The 23,683-nt window shown below is 44.4% G+C and overlaps 1 protein-coding gene and 2 long non-coding RNA genes across 3 annotated transcripts; all 3 read right to left on the bottom strand.

Moving 5' to 3' along the window:
- Window positions 1-5,994: 5,994 nt before the first annotated feature.
- Window positions 5,995-8,197, bottom strand: LOC125889128 (uncharacterized). The gene is made up of 2 exons (XR_007449413.1): window positions 6,716-8,197; window positions 5,995-6,660 (listed from the first exon to the last, which is right to left on the bottom strand). It is a non-coding gene; the product is annotated as an uncharacterized LOC125889128 (long non-coding RNA).
- Window positions 8,198-21,402: 13,205 nt separating this feature from the next.
- Window positions 21,403-21,889, bottom strand: LOC125889130 (uncharacterized). Its single transcript, XR_007449415.1, has 3 exons — window positions 21,763-21,889; window positions 21,616-21,678; window positions 21,403-21,474 (listed from the first exon to the last, which is right to left on the bottom strand). It is a non-coding gene; the product is annotated as an uncharacterized LOC125889130 (long non-coding RNA).
- A 42-nt stretch (window positions 21,890-21,931) lies between these two features.
- On the bottom strand, window positions 21,932-23,407 carry LOC125889061 (uncharacterized). Its single transcript, XM_049576710.1, has 6 exons — window positions 23,305-23,407; window positions 23,083-23,186; window positions 22,718-22,990; window positions 22,482-22,575; window positions 22,303-22,370; window positions 21,932-22,213 (listed from the first exon to the last, which is right to left on the bottom strand). The coding sequence occupies exons 1-6, from the start codon at window positions 23,405-23,407 to the stop codon at window positions 21,932-21,934; spliced, it is 924 nt and encodes a 307-aa protein (XP_049432667.1).
- Window positions 23,408-23,683: the final 276 nt, after the last annotated feature.

Raw genomic sequence — 23,683 nt, 5'->3', positions numbered from 1 at the left:
ACGCTCCACATGTACCCTCAGTCTGGCTATGGCCTGTGTCTCCTTCACCTGGTATGCTGGCATCTGCGTCTGCTTAGACAGAAAAGGTGGGCAGTACACCTTGCATTTGCAGCAATCACTGATTAGGAAGCCCTTGTCTACCATCACTGTCATGTCTTCTGTCAGCAGCTCAGCTATTCCTGATTGTTTGAATATCTCCTTATCACTAACTGAACCACCATACAGCTCAGAGATGAATGTCACTGCGTCATCTGGGGCTATGCCAACCAGGGCTTTCATGGTGCAGTGGGATTTGTATGTGGAGTACATCTCACTTTGGAGGAGGGGTGAGGACGGTGTTTGACACCTTAGCTCTGTGCAGTTTAGGATCACCTGGGTGTCTGGAAAATCTTGGAATTCCTCAGGAAGGTTAGCTTGCACTTCTGTAGGTGTAAGCCAAATGCATACAGACCCCAGTGCAGTGGCTAGAAAACTTGTCCATGTTGCAATAATGCGGCTCACTGTAGATTGGTGTATGCTGAATCGATTCGCCAGGTCCCTTTCCTTCAAACCAGCTGACAGGTAACTGAGGAAAAGAAAGAACTCATCGATGGGCTGGAGAACCTGTCTCTGGGAGGTAAAAATACAGAAATGTTTGGATTATTTGAAGTGTGGATGTATGAGGTACTTCTCCATAGTCACTGTATTACCTACAGTAGATGGTGGTCAACATGCCCCCACAGTTTGTAGAAGCAGCAGGAGTACTGCTGTAGGACGTTAAGCAATGTACTACTGTGGACAGGGTCAGCAGCAACACGAATTATAGACACCTAAAAAACGTTTTCAGTGTAGTGTACACCATATTTAGAATACTTTCACTGATTTGCCTTGCTGTCAGACAGACTTTTCTGATGGAAAAACCCTATATGAGCCAAATATCACTCTCTCCAATTGTGTGACTTGTGATTTGAATGGTTAGTATAGATTCATCAAAGTCACATAGTAACACAAACAAACTAACAGATGGAGGCAGCAGTGAAAGTGCAACTCCTGTATTCTGTGAAGTAAAAATGTCTGATTTTGTCAAAACAGTATGGTGACTTCGGACAGTGATTTTTTTTAGGTGTCTAAAATACGTGTTGCTGCTGATACTGTCCACAGGAGTACATTGCTAAGCTTCTTACACCAGCTTGTCGATGGCCATCTACTGTAGGTAATACACTGACTATGGATAAGTATTTCATACAACCCCTATTAAAACAATTGGAACTACTCCTTTAAGATATGAAATAGTAAGGCTGTGCTCTTGTTTGGTAAAATTTTTATAAAGGTTAGGTGTACCATAACATGGAGAAAAACAGTGAGTTACAAGGGCACTGTTGTATTTAAGTGTGACTAAGTCCTTTAATTTACCCTTTAGACTCACACAAAAAACGCATTATCACATCTGTAACTATAAAGCACACACTGACCTACCGTTGATGAACGTGCAGGAGTGACGACTTCTTCATTTCTTTTGGCAGCTGATTTGGCTTTGACCATTTTATAAATGCAAGGCTCAATCAAAGACCAAAACGACATCAGGTGCTCATAGCTTGAAAATCTATTCACAAAAGACACATCACACATACACCATGTCATTAATTAACATAGATAAAATCACACACTGTACCCAAAATAATGTGAACTGTAACAACTATGATTACAATTCATCTCATGTGCTATTTATCATTCACATAGACTGGTTAAGAAGCGATTTGGTGCTGTAATTTATCTGGAACATTAGGCTACTTTCTAACCAACAATACGTCTCTATGAAACATACAGCGATCAAGTAGTAAGCAAATTAACATTCTTTATTAAGAGTGATAACAGGATTGTTTATAATTAACTGATCATAGCCTTGGTGAATGTTAAACAGCTGGAATATATACACCTTAGGTTAACTTACCTGGTATACAATCGGATGTCTGTGTCAGAGCCGGCAAACCGCTGTAATCCAAACTTTCGCTAGAGACGTAACTCCTGTATCTCCTTTCTCAGCTCTTCCACTTCTGTGGACACATCCTCTGCGGCTGATGCGGACATGTCCCTTGCAGCCGGTTCAGGGACTGAGCAATGATCATTTGTGACACCGATGTGCTCTTCTTCCTCTTCAGGAGGGGCTAGTTCAATGGGCTGCACTACTCTCTCCCATACACTGCGCCATGGTGGTTCAACAGTATAACTATTCCACTCAAAAAGTGTTGGTACAGCACCTTTAACAAGCCGTCTTTGACCCTCAAGGGTTGTTGGTTCAACAAGCTGATCAGTGGGAAAGTGTCTGCTACAGACCTTGGAGTGAGAGGAGATGGTGAAATTATCACGGCGTATGTTTACTAACTACTGTCCTGTACCATGAGCAAAAGTGGAGAAATTCTCAGTTTACAGTGGGTGTGTATTGCACGGAATGCTGTGAGCTAGAGTGGAGAGGGCTCTAAAAATCGTCTAAAACTTTTGTCTTTAACTCGCTGCCATGGCCACAGTTTTCACTGTACAGACACAATTTATACTACAAAACGTAGGAAAATTTGTCCAGCTCACAGATATGTTGACATGGAATCTCTCACATGTACACATTTTTGCTGAGTGGCTCCAAACCGAAGGGAGCGCCCATTTTTTTCTCATTCACTCCCATGTAAACTCAGAGGAGAAATTTCTGGAAACAGCTTAGGTGCAACACATTTTAAATTCGCTCCCCTGACCACATTTTTGACTCGAGAAATATAAAACGTGCCACGTGTGTTCACGAGACGTGGCTGGCTCTCAAAATCACTTTATTTTCTTGCTTGGACCAATGGTTTGGGTATGCGAAGCATTTGTTCGAGGAGTTAAAACCCATTATAAACAGCCTTTGGTGATCTGCTCTCCTGAGCTGTCTGTGTCTGCCACAGGTGCAGACAAGTCATTAATCGCCATGACAACGGCTGCACACACAGACACAGCCACAGGGCTCTCTGGTCTGTCTGTCTCACAATCTTTAAAGGACAGATTACAGCAGCAGAATCTTCATTTGAAACAGCAAATACACATTATTAACCCCTACAGTGCCAAAATGGGCTCTCTAGCGCCACCTAGGTGCACTAAAATGGCCACTGCAGCCCGTAGGAATGTCGTATCAAGATCAAACCAAAACTGGTGTGTTTGACTTACAAATAACGCATTGACACCCATGACCTGATTCCAACAGGAAGTGAGCTACTGAGCCTAGAGGCAGAGGACTTCTCACAGAGCAGAGGACCCTATTGTTTTTGCTGTGTTTATTATTATTAGGGACCGAGCCCTACGCAGATATGACAGGGGCATAATCTCCATTGTAACCCTTTAGGTGCCAGAGTTTATTGAGGAAAATATTCCACTTTCATTTCAACATTTCAAAAGGCTGTGGCTTGAAACTGGTGAGAGATAAAGCCATACTGTAAATGAGAAAACTTTTCATCATGGCCCCAAGTTTGTGATTGGAGTAAGTTAAATTATCTAATTTGCATGTTGTGTCGTCACTACGCAATCCATATTGGATTTCATAAATCTTAGTAAAACAACATTTTGAACATATTTACAGTAGATCTCTTTTGTTTTGTGGTGTTTTTGTCATGTCATCCTCAAAATTACGGAAGACGAATCTGATGGAAGTAAATGAACTTATCTAATTTGCATATTGTTGCATCACTAGGTGACGGCCATATTGGCTTTCATAAATCTCAGTAAAACAGCATTTTGAACATGTTTACAGTAGATTTCTTTTGTTTTGTGTTATTATTAATATTATTAGGGACAGAGCCTGAAGGCAGAGGACTCCTCACAGAGGAGTCCTCGCCAGGCCTTGAACATGCTCAAAAACTCACCAAAATTGGCATGCATGTCAGGACTGGTGAAACATTTTAGCCAATCAAAAAATTAAACCCTACAGTGCCAAAATGTCCTCTCTAGCGCCACCTAGGCGCACTAAAATGTGACTGATTAAATACACATTGTAATGGAATGCAATATACTGCACACATAGTGCTCAGTAGCACATGTAATATGCAGCGTGACAAGTCATTTAATTATCAGTCGAGTCACTCATGCAAACAGAAACAAAACAACACAATCACACACACCCCAGCAGCAACCTCCCATGGCACGGGGCCATTAAAGTTCCACTCCCAAATCATGTCGTCTGCCTTTTCCTAGGTACATTTACAAGGAACAACACTGAATGTTTGTGGGTATTTCTCATCATTACACACACCTGACATTACACACATTAGGTCACATGGCTTATGTCTACAAAATATGAGCTCACACCATAAGAACCCTTTACTTCTTTTTTTTAAATGACATTCATTTGTTGTACACCCAAGCTCTTCAACAGGTCAAGAGGTTTTAAATTTTAAATCACTTTAAAAATGACCTTACAAGTATTTCCATTTATTTTCATCAATATTATTTCTCCAAACACAACCAGAAAGTGGGTTTAGTGAAAACTCTGAGTATGTTCACCCTGAAATGAGGGGAAACTCTGGGTTTTCAATTCCAGAAAGAGAGGTAATTCAAACTAAGTCAATCACCATGGCAACTGACTCTGTGAACCTAACCTGCTCACTGGCAGTTCTTCTGTAATAAACCCTGACTTCACCCTATCTCCTCCCTACTGCCGAGCCTGAAGCAAGCTGTCAGACAGACATGGGTTGTTTGTATGTAGGAAATAAGATCAATATTGAAGCAGAATTAATTCACAATGCCTTACGCCTCAGATGTGTTGTCATTCTCCAATAAATATCTGTTTGAACAACAGTTTTTCATTACACTCATTCACTCAATCATTTACCTCAACAACATTCTTCAGCCACACAAATCAAATGTGACACTCCAAGGTCATACAACTTGAAACAGTATTTTTTGGGGTTAAATTAAATCACTAGTGCCCTACAGGACATAATGAAATAGCCACTGAATGACAGGTTATTTAAGCTACTTTGTTTAATAAATCAAATATGAATTAAAGTAAAGAAAGGTGCAATCATGGCCCTGTAAAATATGCCTTACGTGTTTGAATATTGTATTTATATTTCATTTTAAGCTGCCTCCACGTTTTCCCCTGTGACATTGCACCTACATGAAAATGACATTTTATTCAAAACCACTCTACCACTTTTTCACCTGTATGCTACAATTTCAATCAAGTGTGGTTAAATGTTACATTAATGGACTACTGCATTCAAACTTACGCATCGTCTCGGCAGCAATTTTCTCCCATGCCGCCTCTTTCTCCTTTGCAGCTTTAACAATGTAACTTTTTTTTTTTTGTTTTACTAAACACACGCTCATATTTGCTGTAAGCATTAATAAGCACCTCCAATTCCACAAGTCAGCTCAGAGTTCAGGATTACACTGGAATGCCCCTCTGGAGGCCTACAGCAAATTATCCCATTTCAACTACAGGTCCATAAAAGGAACAAATCCCATGTCATTACAACTTCCTCTAATTCTTTTCAGTGTTGTAAACATCAGGAAACTATACATATCTTTGAGGAAATGTTCCACTCCAAAATTACAAGTCAATTTGTTTAATCACCACTTTAAAAATGTTTTTAGAATTTACTCTCCTTTGTAATTCATGTTTTACCCATGTTAATGTTGGTTTTATGTTTATCCTTAAAAATTGTTAAAATTTATATATCTATATACTCATGTACAAACATCATAACGTGTTGCACAACACACCAGGAATACAGTCACCACAGACCATTGTCTTTTACAGTACACTTCAATTCTTAACAGTATGACAGACACCATTTTGTAGTTAACATTATATAGTTTATTTATCATTACAGTGTATTTCATTTCAATGTGGATACTTTGGAGATAACATTTTGTTTCCATAGCCAAGATATCAGCTACATTTTAGTTAATACATTGGTTGCAAATATGGCAACAAAACATGTCGGGATATTCATTTACATAACTCACTGTTTCACTTTATAGTTCATGTAGAAAAAAATGATCAATTAACAGTCCTACATTCTCTTCCTGTCCATGCTCTCAAACAACAATTGACATTGGATTACTTTTTGAACTTTTATCATGTCCCTCACATAGACTACAGTGCACAAGACTACAGAGAGAAAACACAAGATTGGAGGGACACGAGGGGGAGGAGAATTCGTGGAAACAACAACAACAACAACAACAACAAGCAGCAGCAGTGTCCTGTTCGGCAGCTAAGACATGCAGAATGAAGAGTCTGTGCCTTGTGGTGCCAGAACAGATTTGCTGTGAGGTCATGTACACAAACATGACCATTTCTTATCTGAACTACTGACTGCACTTCCTGTATTAAAAGCTACTGTTGCTACCGTGCTCCTGCCAGATGATTAATGTTGTTGTAAGCTGCTGTCATTACCGTTTCTCCTGCGCCTCTCTCTCTCTCTCTGTATTTCTCTCTTTCTGTCTCATTGTGTCATACGTATTACTGTTTATTATGCTGATCTGTTGATCTGTTCTGTACGCCATCTACTGCCTGTCTGTCCGTCTGGGAAGAGGGATCCCTCCTCAGTTGCTCTTCCGTGTGTGTGTGTGTGTGTGTGTGGGAGGGGGGGGGGTGTTCATGATCAGCTGTGAGGGTCCCAAGGACAGAGGGATGTCGTATCCTGTAAAGCCCTGTGAGGCAAATTGTGATTTGTGATATTGGGTTTTATCATTAACATTGATTGACTGATAAATAAATACATGAATAAATAATAACAACAACCATAATATTAACTGTTAACTTATTAAATACAATCATTTCCTCTTGTGTTCATATGTAACATCATAATTGTACTGCTGCATCTTTTCTAAGTTACTGATCAGAATTTTGAACACTAGAGGGCTACAGAAAACATGCAACATCAAGCCCATCTATTTTCTATTGATGTATTTGTTTGAGTCAAATTAACCTTTTCATATTTTCATGACTGAAACAGTTGCATATGAACACATCAGGACTGAAAGAACCACAAACTCTAACATGCATAAATACATACATTCACAGTCGCAACAGAGACCAACAACCAACATGTGGCAGACAGACACCAACACATCTACAATCACTAACAGCTGTAAAAACCATGATTATATTAATTAACTAACACTATTCACAACAGCTAACACTCAACTCATTCCACCTGTAATACATGATTGGTTTCACCTAAAATCTCTACACAATAATCATATCAACATACTAAAAACATTTCCACACAATACACTCAAATCTCCCTACAATACACAATCTTCACACAATGGAGTGGGACAGACTCTACACTAACACAACTTCACGTGCACGCAAACCTACACAATTTCAACACAACAACAAACTACAAGTCAGTTTCCTCTGAAAACTCTACAGATAAACACAATGACAACAATAATAACACCACTGCATTTACACTGGGACTTTGTATGAGTCACATGAAGCTACACAAACCAACCTGATCTAATCCACATCTAAACACTATGCATCCACCTCTACATCCTCAAAGTCCCCAAACAACCTGTCTAAGTCCTCTAGCTCACCCTGATCATCTCTCACACTAAAACTACACAGAATACCTTCATGATCACTGAAGTACGTGGGCATCACTGCACATTCCACATCATACTGTGCTGTTTTAACATAAACGTGATCAATTAACGTCCCCTTTTCTGTTGTCTCCTGTGTTACATGCTGATGAAATCCTTTTTGCCCCATGAATTTACAAATTGATGATTTTTTCAAAACATTCTCATTAAAATCTCCCATCACTACAACTGTGTCACTAATTGGATTCAACCAATCAAGTAATTTCCCCAGATTTTGTTTAAATAAAGACTTTGGATAACATGGTGGACGATAAATTACTGCCATCACAATGTTAAATTTGCTACACAGGCACACCAAACACTCCAGATTCAAATCGGGTGCCTGCAGGATGCTACAGTCCAAATTGCCTACACTGTACAAACCAACTCCACCATGTTCTAGATCCTGGAGCTCTAACAATTTGGGGTTACTGCTGCTGTAACACAAACCTCGCGGACGACTGTGGAAAGCATATCCATCAATTTGGACACTGTCTAACGAGGACTGTGCAGTGAGCCACGTTTCTGTGACAGCAATACAGTTAGGCTGTAAATGCTGTGTGCAAGACACCAAATCTGCCAGGTGGCGACTTAAATTTTGAACGCGTTCATTAAATACACAGAGAAACTTTGTGCACTTAATGAAGGTTTAGGCTGCTCAATTAAAAATGGGGGCATGCTGTCTAAGGCCTCCTTTATGGCATCCTTGCAGTAAATGGCCTTCTCTTTAAAATCCCTGATGATCAGTCCAGACAAAGCCCTAACACGGCTCAAAGCTACATACGCCTGCCCAGGTGCAAACACCTTCTTCAAAGACACTACAGCCTCATCTACCGTTAATCCCTGCACTTTATGCACTGTACACGCCCGCGCTAGCCTAAGAGGAAACTGAAATCGCAGACCACCTGCTTTAGTTGCCCTGTCCTCCTCGGGATCAATAGCAGTAGAATACCTGCATTCTACTGCCGCATGTGCACGTGTTTTCCTCCTCTGTGAGCCAATTTTCTCATCATCAAATCTGACATAAACTGTTTTAGGAAACTTCTCATCATCACCAAAATTGATATGAGTTACCGTGCCACATGCGCCATTGACCAGACCGTCCTCAACATCTACGTTCTTACATAACATAACACGTGCGTTCCTTGCCAAACACAGCCTATCCGGTAAACATGTGTCCGCATTACTATGATGCCCTGCTGTACATTCCAATTGGCCTGTTTTCCTGTTATGCTTGAAATCTTTGGCTTCTATCTCAACATAATCTGGACACATGGTAATCAACTGCATAAAATTATGCTCACTTACTTGCATATTGGTTGGAAAAATATGCAAAGCAGAGCTCTCTTCCCCTGTCTCGCAAGCCTTTAATATTTCAACATCACTAGCTAACATGGGGTGGCCTTTGAACGCACTCTCAACCTGTTCAGCAACGCTGCAAACACACTATCCTTCTGCCTAACTATGGTTGTCAACTCCACTATACTAAAACCACACCACAGGTCCACACCAAGCAGACAGCTATACAGAGGCTTCCCTTTAACAGGAGGCAACTGATAGAAGTCTCCAACAGCTATCACACTGACATTACCAAATGGGGGAAAAGTCGCCCGTCTGCTTCACCTGCCTTAACCTACCATGAACATATGCCAACAGATTGTGATCAACCATACTGATTTCATCTATGATTACAATTTGGAGGCGACTAAATTTGGCTCTCAAAGAGTTTAGTTTGTCCTCACCCAAAGGGATGTAAGGCAAACTGGCATGTGTGCCAATACTGAATGTATGATGAATTGTTGCTGCATTTAAATTGTATGCAGCTATGCCTGTAGGTGCAGTTAACAAAACACAAATATCGTGTAAGTGTGGACAACAACCTCCCTGCCTCATACTGAATAGCCCTAATTAAATGACTTTTCCCCGTCCCTGCACCACCTGTCACAAACACATGCAGAGGTTCTGGGTTTTTACCCATCACCTTCTGCAAACACCACTGTCTGACCTTATAAAACACAGCCATCTGTGTCTCATTCAGAGACCTAACTAAAGCTAAGCCCTCACTTCTACACATCACATTCCTCTTCCTCTCCAACTGCGCTACCTGTCTACTACCAACAACCAAATCTGGCACATTCTCCAGATGTTCTTGTAACTGCTCCTCTACTATCTCAGATCCCTGCTGCTGCCTTCTCTCCTCTAAACACTCAAGATGTTCAACTTCCTGTTCAGGACACAGCTCCCCCCAAGCATCCTCCTCATCTACACCATGCTGCTCTGCAATCTCCTGCGCACGCTCTAAATCTGGATTGTCTACATCAAACACAGCTCTATTATCCTTCACCACGTCCTTTTTTTTTTTTTTCTTACTTGTCTGCATTGGTCTTCATAGCTTAGCGCCACTAAAGGGTGTAAGCTTCTTGTGAAGATTGATGCACTGTTAATCTTGCAGTCAAGTATTTTATACCCATAATGCGTGGTTGTGACCATCACCCACCCTCCCTGGAGACTAGCCTAACAGCCTTTATTGGAAAAACTTCCTAATATGAGTCAGAGAGGGCCGTGATACACCAAAGTGTGTCAGGGGGAAAGTAAGGAAACAAGCAAGGGGGAGGGGGTAGGTGCTTAAGTCCTGAGTTATATAGTGACAGTGCATGCGGAGAAGAAGGAGGAAAAACAAACAAATGAACAAACAAACGAAAGAAAGAAAGAAAAAAAACAGGGGAGAAACAGGCAGTGTAGCTGATGTATTGTAGCCTTGAGGTGGTTGTGCTTCATGCGGATTATCAAAAATAAACATATACATGTCTACTATACTGTACTGAAAAACAAAAACAAAGAGAAGTCTATACTGAACACCAAAAATGTGAGAGTCTTGGTGGAGGAAAGCCCGATTGCAGAGAAGAGTTGCCAGCGCGTTGTGGTAGGTCTGAGACGCAAGTGGGCCCCTTTGGAGTGATCCCATCGGTTCTTTGCGATGCGTCACGGAGCTGAAGTATTGAACATGCATGCGTGTATTTGAACCCTCCCAATGTGTTTATGAAAACCATCACCAGGGTCCAGGGCCAGCCCTGCGGGGGAAGGGGGGCGGTATGGCATCCCAAGAACGCAGGAGCGCCCAGACCCCAAGACCAGGGAGCCGCAGAGGCAGCAGGACACCACGCAGGCCCAAGGACCCAGGGCGGCAAAGGCCGGCACCCCCAGAGAGCCAGAGACACACCCCAGACAGGCGGGGCAGGAGGGCCCGCCCACCCACCGCCCGACGCGGACCGCCCCCACCACCCCCAACCACCACCCGCCCCCGACCACCCGCCCGCCCCCACCCCCACCCCCCACCCACGGATGCACCCAGGGACCACCCCCAACCCAAGGAGCCAGGCGCGGGGGCCCGGCACCGCCCCCGGGGAGAGAACCAGCACCGCACCGGACGGGCCCGCACCAGGCGCCAGTAATGAGAGCCCACCCAGGCCCGGGCGGACGAGGGAGGCAAGGAGGCGGTGGTACTGCAAGGCATATGTCCCCGGCGCATCGAGAACCAGGGGACTGCGAAGGGCCACCCGCCCGAACCCCCCAGGATGGGCCCCCACCAACACACGAGAGAGCGGACCGCCACGAGCAGTCAATCCCCCATCGGGACCCCCTAGCAGAGGGCCCATAAACCACAGCCGGCCAGGAGGCAGAACCCCGGCAGGAACCCACAGAGCCCCCAGGGCGCCACCCGGCCCACCCGCCACGGGGCCGCGGGACCCCCCGGACACCGGGAATCCAGCCAAACCACCATGATGTAAATGGGCTCCTGGCTTCAACCTCAGCCCAGGAGGGCCGGGCCCCACTAGCCATGCCATGCGTATCTACAGTGTGTGTAAACCCACCACCCCCTTACTATGATTCTCCGATCCTGACGGAGAAACATTAACCCTACACCGTGAATGTGAATGTGAGTGCCCATAAGTGTGATGTGGTGCATTAAAATTGAGGGACATAGGAGACAGGTGGGGGCAAGGCTGATGGCTACAGCCCACTGCTGTCCTGCAGCCCGTGCAGCCATAAGGCACCTGGAACCTGTTCCCATCTGTCCCCCAAAATGTAGGTGTATGTGGTGCTTTAAAATTGGAGAGCAGATAAGGATGGGCCGGGGGGCAGCATGGAGGGCTACCGGACACCACTGTCCCATAGCCTGCCCCATCATGTAGCCCCCCAATCCATCCGTGGTCCGCACCTCAAAGAGTGAGTGTATGTGGTGCATTAAAACTGTGCAATGTGTGGTGAGTGAACTAAATGTGGTTTAGGAGGCCAGGCCAGTGTAGGCCCGGCCCGAGGGCCGGAGGAATGGATGGGAGGGGCTAGCAGGTGGCACCAACCAGACCCCGGCGCCGCGAGGCCCCCAACACCCATGGACAGCGGGCCAGGCGGGCCCCATGGAAACCCAACGGGCCCCCACCTAACCCCGCCCTACTGGCAACTGCAGTGGCAGGCCCCCGCAGTGGTCCCGACCTGGGCCACACCGCCCATAGCAAATCGGCCCCCAGCAGAAGGGCAAGGCGCACCACCAGGGTGCACGGACGACGGGCACCCCCCAGCCCCCCCGAACCCCGACGCGCAGGAGCACAGACCAACCCGCAACCCCGCCAGTACCCCCCCAGACCGCCACAGACCCAAGGCCGGACCCCCAGCCCATCCGGCCCGCCCCCCACCGGCGGCCGCACACCAACGGGCAGGCCCACACTGCGCAGCACCAGAACACCCCCCGCGGGCAGCACCCATCCCCCACGCCAGGCCCCCCAACCCAGGGGAGGACCCCAGGCCCACCCAAGGCCGGGAGGGAGGAGCAGGGAGGGACGGGGAGAGGGGGGAGGGAGGAGGGAGGGGGAAGGGCAGGAGCGGAGCGAAGGGGGGGGGGAGGAGGAGCCCACCCACCCCGCACCACCAGGGGCGGAAACAGCCCCCCAGGGGGGACCGGCCACGCCGCCCCAGGCCCAGGGAGCACGAGGAGACCCCGCCCCCCCCAGGCACACAGGGCGAGCAGTCCAGACGCATCCGCTCCCAGGGGAAACCGCCCGGCCCCGCAATCCCCCACAGAGCTAGGGAGCAGGCCCGGATTCAAAGGGAAGAAGGTGCACCTAACACATGCTTAAGACCTTGAGTTCTGATGAACCGCTGTGGTATATTGTGGTGAGAGAGACAGAGGGATTAGGGGTTACATCATTAACAAAAACACGTTACATATTACACAACAGTCTTTCTTGAGTTGTAATATTTATATGTACAAGTGGCATATGCTCACAGGCTGAGTGGCACTATACAGACACGTTTAGTGAGTGAATAAATGGTGACCATTTTTCTGTAAAGTATGTTAATTGGTTTCTGTGGCCAGCAGATATTTTCTCCAGCGAAATATGTTCTACAAGGAGATTCAGCCAATGTTTGATGTTGAGGGTCTGTTTATCTTTCCAGTTGACTAGGATTGTTTTCTTGGCGATGGCGAGAGCTACAAGAAGAGAGTTGCAGTGGCTGTTTGGGAGGTCAATTGTCATCAGGTCACCAATTAAGCACAGGTTGGGAGATAATGGGATCCTGCAGTCCAAAATGGAGGAGAGTTTTTGAGTGACTGTAGACCAGAAGTGCTGGATGGGTGAACAAAACCAGAGTGCATGAAAGTAGGTGTCTGCAGTGTTCTGAGTACACTGAGTGCATGTGTCAGATTGACTAAAGCCCATTCTATTCATCTTTTGTTGGGTGATGTGTGTTCTGTGGAGTACTTTAAATTGGATAAGTTGTATATTAGTGTGTCTTGTCATCTTAAATGTATTTTTGCATATCTGAGTCCAGAAGTCAGGGTCCGGTGATACACCCAGGTCTTTTTCCCATTTTAAAGTTGGTAAATGTATAGAACTGGTCTTTGACAGTAATTTATAAATCTTAGAAAGGTTCTTCTTATTGCTCGGAGAAAGCTTTGTAATATGTTTGGCAAATTCTGGTGGCTGCAAAGTGTCCTGAGGCGCTGGAATTCTCCTCTTGATTGTTTTTATCAATTGTAAATATTGTAGAAAATTGCCATTTCTTATTTCAAAAGTTTGAAATAAGTTTGTGTATGTCATAAGTATATTGTCTTGGAAAAGGTGATGGAGATGAGTTACTCCCTTCATCTCCCATGTGCTAAAATGGAGAGGTCTTTTGTCAATTTCAAAATCCGGGTTGTGCCAAATTGGAGAGAGCAAGCAAGGTTCTATCGGAGAGTTTGTGATTTCAAGTGTTTTCCACCAGGCTGATAGGGTGGAAGCAATCATTGGGTTCTTAAAACAGTTATGACGTCTGAGTGTAGTGGTGATAAACGGGAGGTCAGAGAGTCTTATATTGTTGCAGTCTGCCTGTTCTAATTCGAGCCAGGAGTTGTAGTCTTCGTTAGGATATAACCATTTCAATAGATATTGTAGCTGGTTAGCTAAATAGTAATGTTTAAAGTTAGGAGCGTCTAGTCCCCCTTCCAATTTGTTTTTCTGAAGGGTGCTTAGGCTAATTTTTGCTGTCTTGTTCTTTGAGTAGAATTTTGTAATTGCAGAATCTAATGACAGGAACCATTTTGATGTGGGTGTGAATGGAATCATGGAAAAAAGATAGTTAATTTGGGGTAGAATTTTCATTTTAACTGTGGCTATTCGTCCCAGGAGGGAGATGGGAAGATTATTCCAGCGCTTCAGGTCACCACAGATCTTATCTAGCAGCGGGCTGAAGTTCAGGTGGACCAGGTCTGATAGTTTGGGTGAAATATTTATGCCTAGATATCTTATGTTGCCCACAGGAGAGAAAATTTTTGGTCTGCAGGATTCCAAGAGTTCTCCGTTATTGGCATTATTGTCGATTTGGACCAGTTGATGGAGTAGTCCAAAAGTTTAGAAATGTGTTATGAGATTAAATACTTCATGTAAAGACGATTTCGGTTCTTGTAGATAAAGTAAAATGTCGGCATATAGATTAATTTTATGTTCTGAATTGGTGGAATGGATACCTATGATCTTGCTGTTCTGACGGACTGCTATAGCCAATGGTTCGATGAATATTGCAAACAGTAGAGCGAGTGGGCACCCTTGTCTGGTTCCTCTCTGCAAAATGAAGCTTTTAGATGTGATCCCGTTGGTGGTGACTGTGGCCTTAGGGGAATTGTATAAGGCTGAAACCCACTGGATAAATGACTCTCCAAAGCCAAATCCACTCAGGGTGGCGAATAGGAAGGACCAGTTGACCTTGTCGAAGGCTTTTTCTGCATCAAGTGACAAAATAGTTGCTTTTGTATTAACGCGTTGTGCTTTACTTATCAGATTAAGAACTCTTCTGACATTATTGCTTGAGTGTCTGCCATTAATGAAGCCCGTTTGATCATTATGAATTATTGATGCGATTATTTTCTCCAGTCTAGAAGCGAGTGCCTTTGAGATAATTTTGATATCACTGTTAATTAGTGATAGAGGACGGTAGCTAGAAGGAAGTGTGGTGTCTTTGTTTGGCTTAAGTAATAATTTGATTGCTGCTGTATTCATGTGAGGTCTTATACCTCCGTTCTTTTTGATCTCTGTCACTGTCCTGATGAAAAGTGGTGCTAATATTGTCCAGAAATGTTTTATAAATTCGGCAGGAAAGCCGTCTGGACCTGGAGCCTTACCTGTTGGCATTTTGTCTAATGCATTCTGCAGGTCATTAATAGTCAGGGGGGCGTCTAACATATTTCTGTGTTCCGTGGATAACTGAGGTAAATTTAGGTTATTGAGAAAAGCCTGAATATCTTCTGGGTTTGGATTGTTTACTGTTGAATATAAGTTATGGTAGAAAGAATAGAAAATCTGATTGATCTCCTGAGGAGATTGTGTATAATTTCCGGACGGCCCCTGGATTGTTGGTATCAGAGATTTTTCTTTATTGCGTTGGAGCTGATTAGCCAAAAATTTTCCTGATTTGTTACTGTGTTCAAAATTATTATATCTTAGTTGCTGTATGATAAATTCAGTTTTCTTTGATAGAATATTGTCCAGTTGCGATTTTGTACACTGTAATTGGGTCCATACTTGATCACTTGGATTGTTTGCATATTCCTGTGTTAGTTGTTTAATTTTTTCCTCAATGTTTTTTTCTGCTTACAATTCCTTTGTCTTCTTGTAGGAGGAGTATGATATAATTTTTCCTCTGATTACTGCCTTCCCAGTTTCCCATATTAAAGATGGAGATAAAGTTGGAGAGTCATTGTCTTCAAGAAAGTTTGCCCACTCCCGTCTCACCATTTTGTCAAAGTCTGGGTCTTTAAGTAAAGAGATATTAAAGCGCCATGTTGGGGGCCGTTTATGGATGGTTTCTATTTCACCACGTCCTTAACCGCATGTACTGACCCGTCACTAAATGTCACACTTCCTTCCTCATGGAACTGTTCAAACAGCTCAAAGCCTTCAGGTTTGAGGTCTGAGTCAGTTCTATATGGAAGGAACAACTGCAGCAAACTCTGAAAATGCAACTTTTTCCAAAGTAACGCGCATGTACCGAACAACCACAAACTGAGTACGTGTTCTCTTCAAAATGAAGCCCAAATCATTTTTCAATCGAATCATGTCCGGAGACTTTTCGTTTTTGGAAAGAACACAATACTCCGACGCAAATGTCGCCATACGCATATTTTCAAACACATCACCGTCGGGCCTGTTCCTATATCTATCCACGAAGCTCGTCATCCACATATCTTCTGTGCTAAGATCGTGTGCAGATGCTCTCTGCCTCAAAACACTGAAGGGTAAACTCATCTTCACTATATTATTCCCTGTCGGCACAAACACAACCTTCCTAGAGCACTCCTTCACATGCAAGTTCGTTAACCTATACACTGCCTCCTGAGCACTAACGTCCCTATTATGCAAATACACACTACCCAACTTCTTCAACGCGTCTTTAGCTGAGACATTTGCTTGGTTTTTGGCTTCTTTTTGGGCATTACTCAATAACAGGCCAATTTCTCTCTCTGCTTTTGTAATATACGATATTATATACACAACAACTGCATACGCATCAGTTACAAAGCTCACATCAATATTAGCGTTCCAACACTTCAACACCTGCTTGCTATACTGATTGACCCAAACTTCATTTACTCCTCTCTTATAAACTACCTTGGTCTTGTTTTGCATTTTCCTATATGCCATTTCAAAAATCTCCTGATTATTGCCCACACTCATAAATAACTCCTCTACACTACCAAACGACTCACTTTCCACTGCTTTCTTAACAGACTTCAAAATAGACTTCGCTGTGTCTTTTTCCATGTTATTTCTACGTTCAAAACACCTGCAGACTGGTTTGTCTTCTGACTGAGGATCCTCCCCTGTTATCTCTGCCTCCTTCTTGTCACATGTGCATTTTTTTTTTCTATTTTACAAATAAATGTATGCTCAGACACAGGTTTTGGGAAATTGAAACGACATACAGTCTTCTTTTTCCTGCATGACTTTGAATGTCGTTTGGAATGTGTTTGGACTGATGACACAATGTCCAATAATGCGTCATCATCTGAGGGTAACTCACACGATACGTACTTATCAATAAACTCTACAACCTCCTCGTCTGTATTCTTATCAATTTGGGGAGCACCCTCAATCCAAAACAGACAGTGAACATGAGGAGAACCGCGCTGCTGAAACTCGACTCTATAAAAATAATCTATGATTTTGCCAATTGGTTGAGCAGGAGACATGAGAACCTCATTCAGAAAACAATGCCATCTGTAATCAAACATCCTCGCTGCTGTGACTGGGTTACCATGCAACAACTGACACCTGTCTGCCCACTCCAAATCCTCTACCGTCTGCGTTCTGCCTTCCTGCTTCAGGATGCTGGTCAGGAGATTCTGCCAGCGCAGATCTGCAGACGAAAACGAGCAAAACCACGTCGGAATACCTAACTGACGCACACACGCCAAGACGTCCTTCTGCACGGACATCCAAAACGCAGGGGTCCCACGAAGAGGCTTTAAAAACCGAAATCCATCATCAAACTGCAACAACTGCTTCAGAGACTCCTCATCCTTCAGCATACTCTGACTAATCCTTTGAGACCTCTGACCTCCCTTACCTTTACGCAACGCTACAGAAACACTCGACATCACCTGATCACCTCTGACATGTACTGAGCAAAAAATATGTACTCTACATTACATGCAAAACGACCATCGCAGTGCATAATCCTATTGTTGAAATACAATAGGGTCTTCTGACCCAAAGGAAACAACACGGGGAAACATTTTGCTTCATTACTCTGGTCAGAAAGCATCCTAACTGGACTATTTCCCTCTGCAGGCACTATATTCACGATATCATCAAAATACTGATCTAATGCTTCCTGACCAATATCAACAGGCATAAGACAAGTGTCCTGAAACATGCAGTGCTGCTGTCTGTCATGTAACATTTCATCTTGTACTATGTCTGCTGATTCTGCTAAATCATCAACCTCAGCCTTTTCTACAACCTGACCAACAACCTCACTTCCTGTACCAGCTTCCTCACTTCCTCTACCAGCTTCATCCTCACTAGCTGATCCAGCCTCTTCCCTGTCCCCATCTTCCTGCCTACAAAACTCATTAATCCACTCCTCATTAAACTCTATGTCTCTATAATGAACATTCGTCCTCTTTAAATACTCCAGCGCCTGTCTTACATGCAACGTATCCACAAACTGGTACTCGTAATGTCCCTTATATGTCAACTTGCGCTTTAACTTCACCTGCACCAAAGACCCTTCCATACTCGAACGCGGCAACACATTACTAGTTTGCGTAATGTTGGCGGGAACACAGGTCACTGGACCATGTACTCCATTTTGCCCCCCTTTAGGCAATGCCAACATTTTCATAAAAGGAATATGCAAAGCTATCAAATGCTGCTCTAAACTATTCAGACATCCCAGTTCTGGTGGAACGGGATCAACATCCAAGCTATTACTCCAACATTCAGCTGGCATCTCACCTGCACTAATCTTACGATGACACGTATGACAAATCCACAGCTGACCTCTAGACAGCACCAACTGACAAGGCACAACACACTGATCGTTACATCTATGCAAATACTTTTCACTAATACACTCGTCTGCAATACGCGCTGTAGCTAAACTTCCACCATACACTTCCCTTACACAGCCCTGCACCTGATTTCTAAACAACAACCTATGACACACACAACACACAAAATCTGGACCATCTCTGACCTTTTCCAAAAACTGCTCCATAACAAAACCAAAGTCTACTGACTTGTCCATCCTCTGCTTCCTACTCAACCTGACGCTATCCATAACCCTCTCTCTGTGCGCAGCACTTTCTCTGTATTTACCAACACTTATCATTTTAACCCTCTGTCTGTGCTGGATGTTCTCTCTATATTTACGAACACTCGCCACTTTAACTTTCTCCCTGTGCTCCATGCTTTCTCTGTACTTCGCCATACTCTTAGTTTTACTAATTGCTTTAACTCTCTGTCTGTGCTGGATGTCTTCTCTATATTTACCAACACTCATCATTTTAACCCTCTGTCTGTGCTGGATGTCTTCCCTATATTTACGAACACTCATCACTTTAACTTTCTCCCTGTGCTCCATGCTTTCTCTGTACTTCGCCATACTCTTAGCTTTACTAATTGCTTTAAGCCTCTGCCTGTGCTGGATGTTCTGTGTATATTTACTAACCCTCCTCGCTTTAACACTTTCTCTATACAATACGTTTTCCTGATACATCTTCATAAACTTTACTTGACGTCTCTCCCTAAGCAACCTACTCATTTTCTCCCGTGTCCCTTTTCTCTGCCTCAAATACTTTGTTTTCACAGACTTAGGACCTATGCCTTCAGACCCTACACATTCATTACGTCCAACGGCTAACTTCTCACTACCCACATCTGTCACTCTAGACCTAATGCTATAACCTGACACATCACTAACTTTACAATAACTATAACAAGTCTGCAGTCCAGTCTTATGCACACAGTGTTCTCAAAATGCAGCCCCATGACATTCTCTACATAAATACACTCTGCTGACAAACACTTACTGTTACACTTGTACTTCAACCAACGTCCATCATAAAAAGTACACACACTAACTCCTAACCAATCTGCTGTGACCTGGATTTCTACCTCTGTAGCCCAACTGTTCACATTCCTCATCCTGGACTGCAAGATACTCTGACACAGACGAATACTCACTTCTCGGAAGACTTGCATACTCATCTGCATTCCTTTCTAACTCCTTACATACAGCTAACCTAATCTTGCGATGGTGCTTCTGTGAGCCACTCACAGCCTGAGAGATGGCTCTGAAGAAGCAGTTACCATCAGCCACAATCCTCTCATTTAAACATGGGACCCCTAACAACCCCACCTCTGTGGACACCGAACCACTGACCTTCCCAAAGTCTACATTTAACTTGCTACACAAAGCTTTACAGACATCTACACTAAGAGGATGGAAAAGCAGCTCCTCATTTGCCACAGCACTAACAAATTCTACATCTGCATTAACCTCACTAACATCAAATGTCTTTAATTTCTTCAACACACTAGTGCGAGAAGAAATTTTACGCTTTCTACCATCGCTAACTGTTGACTCTGCCGCTGAACCACTGCTCACCTGACTGGCTAAAGTCCCAACAGAAATGCCAGACAGTGCTGGACTTACAGTTACACCAACAACACACTCAGACACACTTTTCTGAGGAAATGTGTTTTACCCTGGCCTCAGAAACATCACTATACTCTGCCACTGGAGCAGTACTCGTCTCAGTAATACAGCTCTCCACCAAAACACAAGACAGCACTGGGCTTGCACCCTCACGGACACAAACGCCACACAGCTCAAAGAGCTTCTGCCTAGAACTGAGACTGTCTGCCAAACAACAGATGTATCCATAGAGATCATCCAGACAATTAAACTGCAACACCACACTTTACCATCACTATGCACTAACCAAATGTCACAACGCGAGTGACTGTCCACCACAGCAAACCGTCCATCCTCACAAATGATGGCAGAACTACTCCCACACAGTGTCATAATACATGTACTATACTGACTGAAAATCCTTTCCAGTCCATTTCTCAGACTGATGAACACACCGCTGTTGATGTGTTCACCCTCAGTCACGCCTACGTCACCCAACACTGTATCACCGTGGCTAAAGCTAAACAACTGCTCCCCCATCTCAAACTGCTTTGGCAAATCTCCAACAGACAGCAGATTTGATTCGTGGCTAAAAATGTTCAGGTCAAGCAAACTAGTGTACAACTCATCACCTACAACCAACGCGCTATCAACATCAAACCTATCCCACGAGAACACACTCAACAATGTGTGTTTGGCTAAGCTGGCCAAAGCTATAGCCATACACTGCCGCCCTCGATACACAAACCGCTCATCTCCCTGGTGAAACGTTCCCCTCACAACCTTCCCCAGCCTAAAACCTTTGCTACCCTCTGCTGCCACAACATGACTGTCTGACTCTGACACAACTGCACTAACATCAGGAACAATAACAAAAGGAACAAAAACATCCTTATCTGTGCCGATCCTCTGTGGCATCTGGGTTCCCTCCTGGACGGTGGACTCCATCGGCACGGCAAGGCACGCTGCAGTAACCTCCTCCACCACCTCCACAGATGGCTGGGCTGTGACCTGCACCTGGCACAAAAACAAAATATGAGGTTTTACTAAATAATACAACGAAAGACGACATCTTACTGCTTCCTAAAAATCATCAATAAGTGACATTATACTTAAAATGAAACACACCTCCTGGACTGCTGGGCCGGGCTTGGAGGTAGACTCAGTCACAGGGGCAGGCACAGGTGTTGCCGGAACCTATCAAGACAGAATTAAAATCAAAAACCATTAAAACACAGCACTCAGTTTGTCGCGGCATATGTTTTAGAAATATAAAAAAAATTCCACATCAACATCGTACCAAAAAAGAACAAACAAAAAAAATTAACAAACACCAACCTGCCGCTTTCGTCCTCTGCGCGTTGTGGCAACACCTCTGGGCTGACGCTTCACACGGAAGGTCTGTTGGAAGGAAAACAAACCTCTTTAAAAACTGTCCTCCCCTTTTGACCTCTACAGTGTTGACGCAATGTGTAAACAGCTTACCTGCCCAGCTGGCGGATCAGCAGGGCAGCCAGAGCCAGAAGAAGGGGAAACCTTCTGCATGGCGTCCAACATGCCACTGCTGAACCACACAGGGTTGGATGGGATGACAGACTGTCCCACTGGAGATGTTCCAGCCTTACAAAACAAAAACAACAGAGTTGGCTAGATTTCATTTTTGGACAAAAAAAACTTTGCACAACTTTAAGCCACAAATTGCCTTGAAGCAACACATTACCTTGCCCTGCCGTCCAACCACTGCCCACTCGCAGGGGTCACTGTGACACGGCACAGGAACATGCCCCGTCACCACCAGAGTGGGGGACACCTGGCCACCCGGCAATCTCCGGGGAGACACCGGGGGCGCGGGTGGAGGTGGTGCCAGCTGGAGGAACGCCACGTTCCACAGCAGCTGCACCAGGATGGGCATGCCATCGGAGTCGCTGAGGTGCACCTGAAAGACAGTTTAACACAACTAATCACTGTCACCAAAACATGAAACTCCACCACGTCTTATATCACACCAAAATATCCTGTACTTACGCCATCATGGCACCACAGCTCCAACCGATGGACTGGGAAGTGCGCCGTCACAGACACGTAGGGGAGACCTGACACACATGACAGCAACACAATCAATCCTTCTAATATTTACACTTGTATAAATTCAGTTGAATTACACATTACACCAATTATAACTGATGACCACAAATGTAATGTACCCATGCATGCTGTGACACGGTGGTATTCCTGACGCAGCTGCTCTTGGAAGCCAAGGTCCATGGTCAGACGGGGAGGGAAGTCCAACACAAAGACCTAGAAACAACCATTTCTTCATTAATTCCCTTAAACAAGCACATAACACAACCGTCTGTTCACAACTACCAAATAAATACTGGTAACAGTGACTGCAATAACAAAAAAAGGAAAAACAAATAAATAAATACATAAAACACACCTTGGGCCAGCGGCTGCAGACGGTGGTCAGGAGCGCACCGAAGTCCAACGCCGCCTCACTGATGGTCCTGCTGGCAGTGAGGTTGTTGCTCGGGGCGAGCACACACACGGCATCCGGGGTCCACGGAACAGCAGCACGCAGCACCTCCGTCCTCAGCTCCCTGGCGTCTGCACCTGGAACAGACAGAAAACCAAAAGACAGACAGCCCTCCGGGATGGCCACGAACCCGTCCACGATGGCGCGCAGGTGGGAGTCTCCAACGACGAACACGTGCTGCGACAACAGAGACATTGCTTTAGAACACAGACACCAGGTGTGACACCATGCAACCATCACTGTCTTTATGAATAAGACAGAAATTATACCTGCTTCTCCGGATGCTGAGCTGGAGTGACCAACTTGAAGCTGCGCTGGGTCAGCTCCGAAGTTGGCCATCTCCGCACACGATGGCGGTAACCAGTACCACGCCCTGTTCAGGCAAATCAAAATTCAACAATGTCAACACATGCTCTACACATCTTTAAATTACATATTATTTGTACCATTGAAACATGTAAAAAAAAAAAAAAAAACTATGTGATACATACGAGCACGAAACTCGGGGACTGGTGGCAGGGGCGTCCAAGTCTGCGCCGTCGCTATCCTCCTCTTCATGGCCTGGGCACGCCGGTGGGACTTGGCACGGGGCATCTAAAAAAAGACACAAACAACCAAAACAAATTAATTCAACATTCACAAAGAAATCATACAAATCACTCTGACTGTATGCTAATCATACTCAAAAGCCACACTATTCTGGCCTCAGCCTTCAAATACATACATAGTTCAACTTACCTTGGAAGCAGTACACAGACACCTACTAAAATAATCAAGTGTGTGTGTGTGTGTGTCAATATGTGTATGCGTGTGTATGTATGGAATCAGAAATGTGTTGATCAGTTGGTTATGTGTGTTCACAATTGAATG

This window comes from Epinephelus fuscoguttatus, linkage group LG5 (genome assembly GCF_011397635.1).
Source record: "Epinephelus fuscoguttatus linkage group LG5, E.fuscoguttatus.final_Chr_v1".
NCBI lineage: Eukaryota > Metazoa > Chordata > Actinopteri > Perciformes > Serranidae > Epinephelus > Epinephelus fuscoguttatus.
This window is presented reverse-complemented; position numbering and strand designations above follow the sequence as displayed.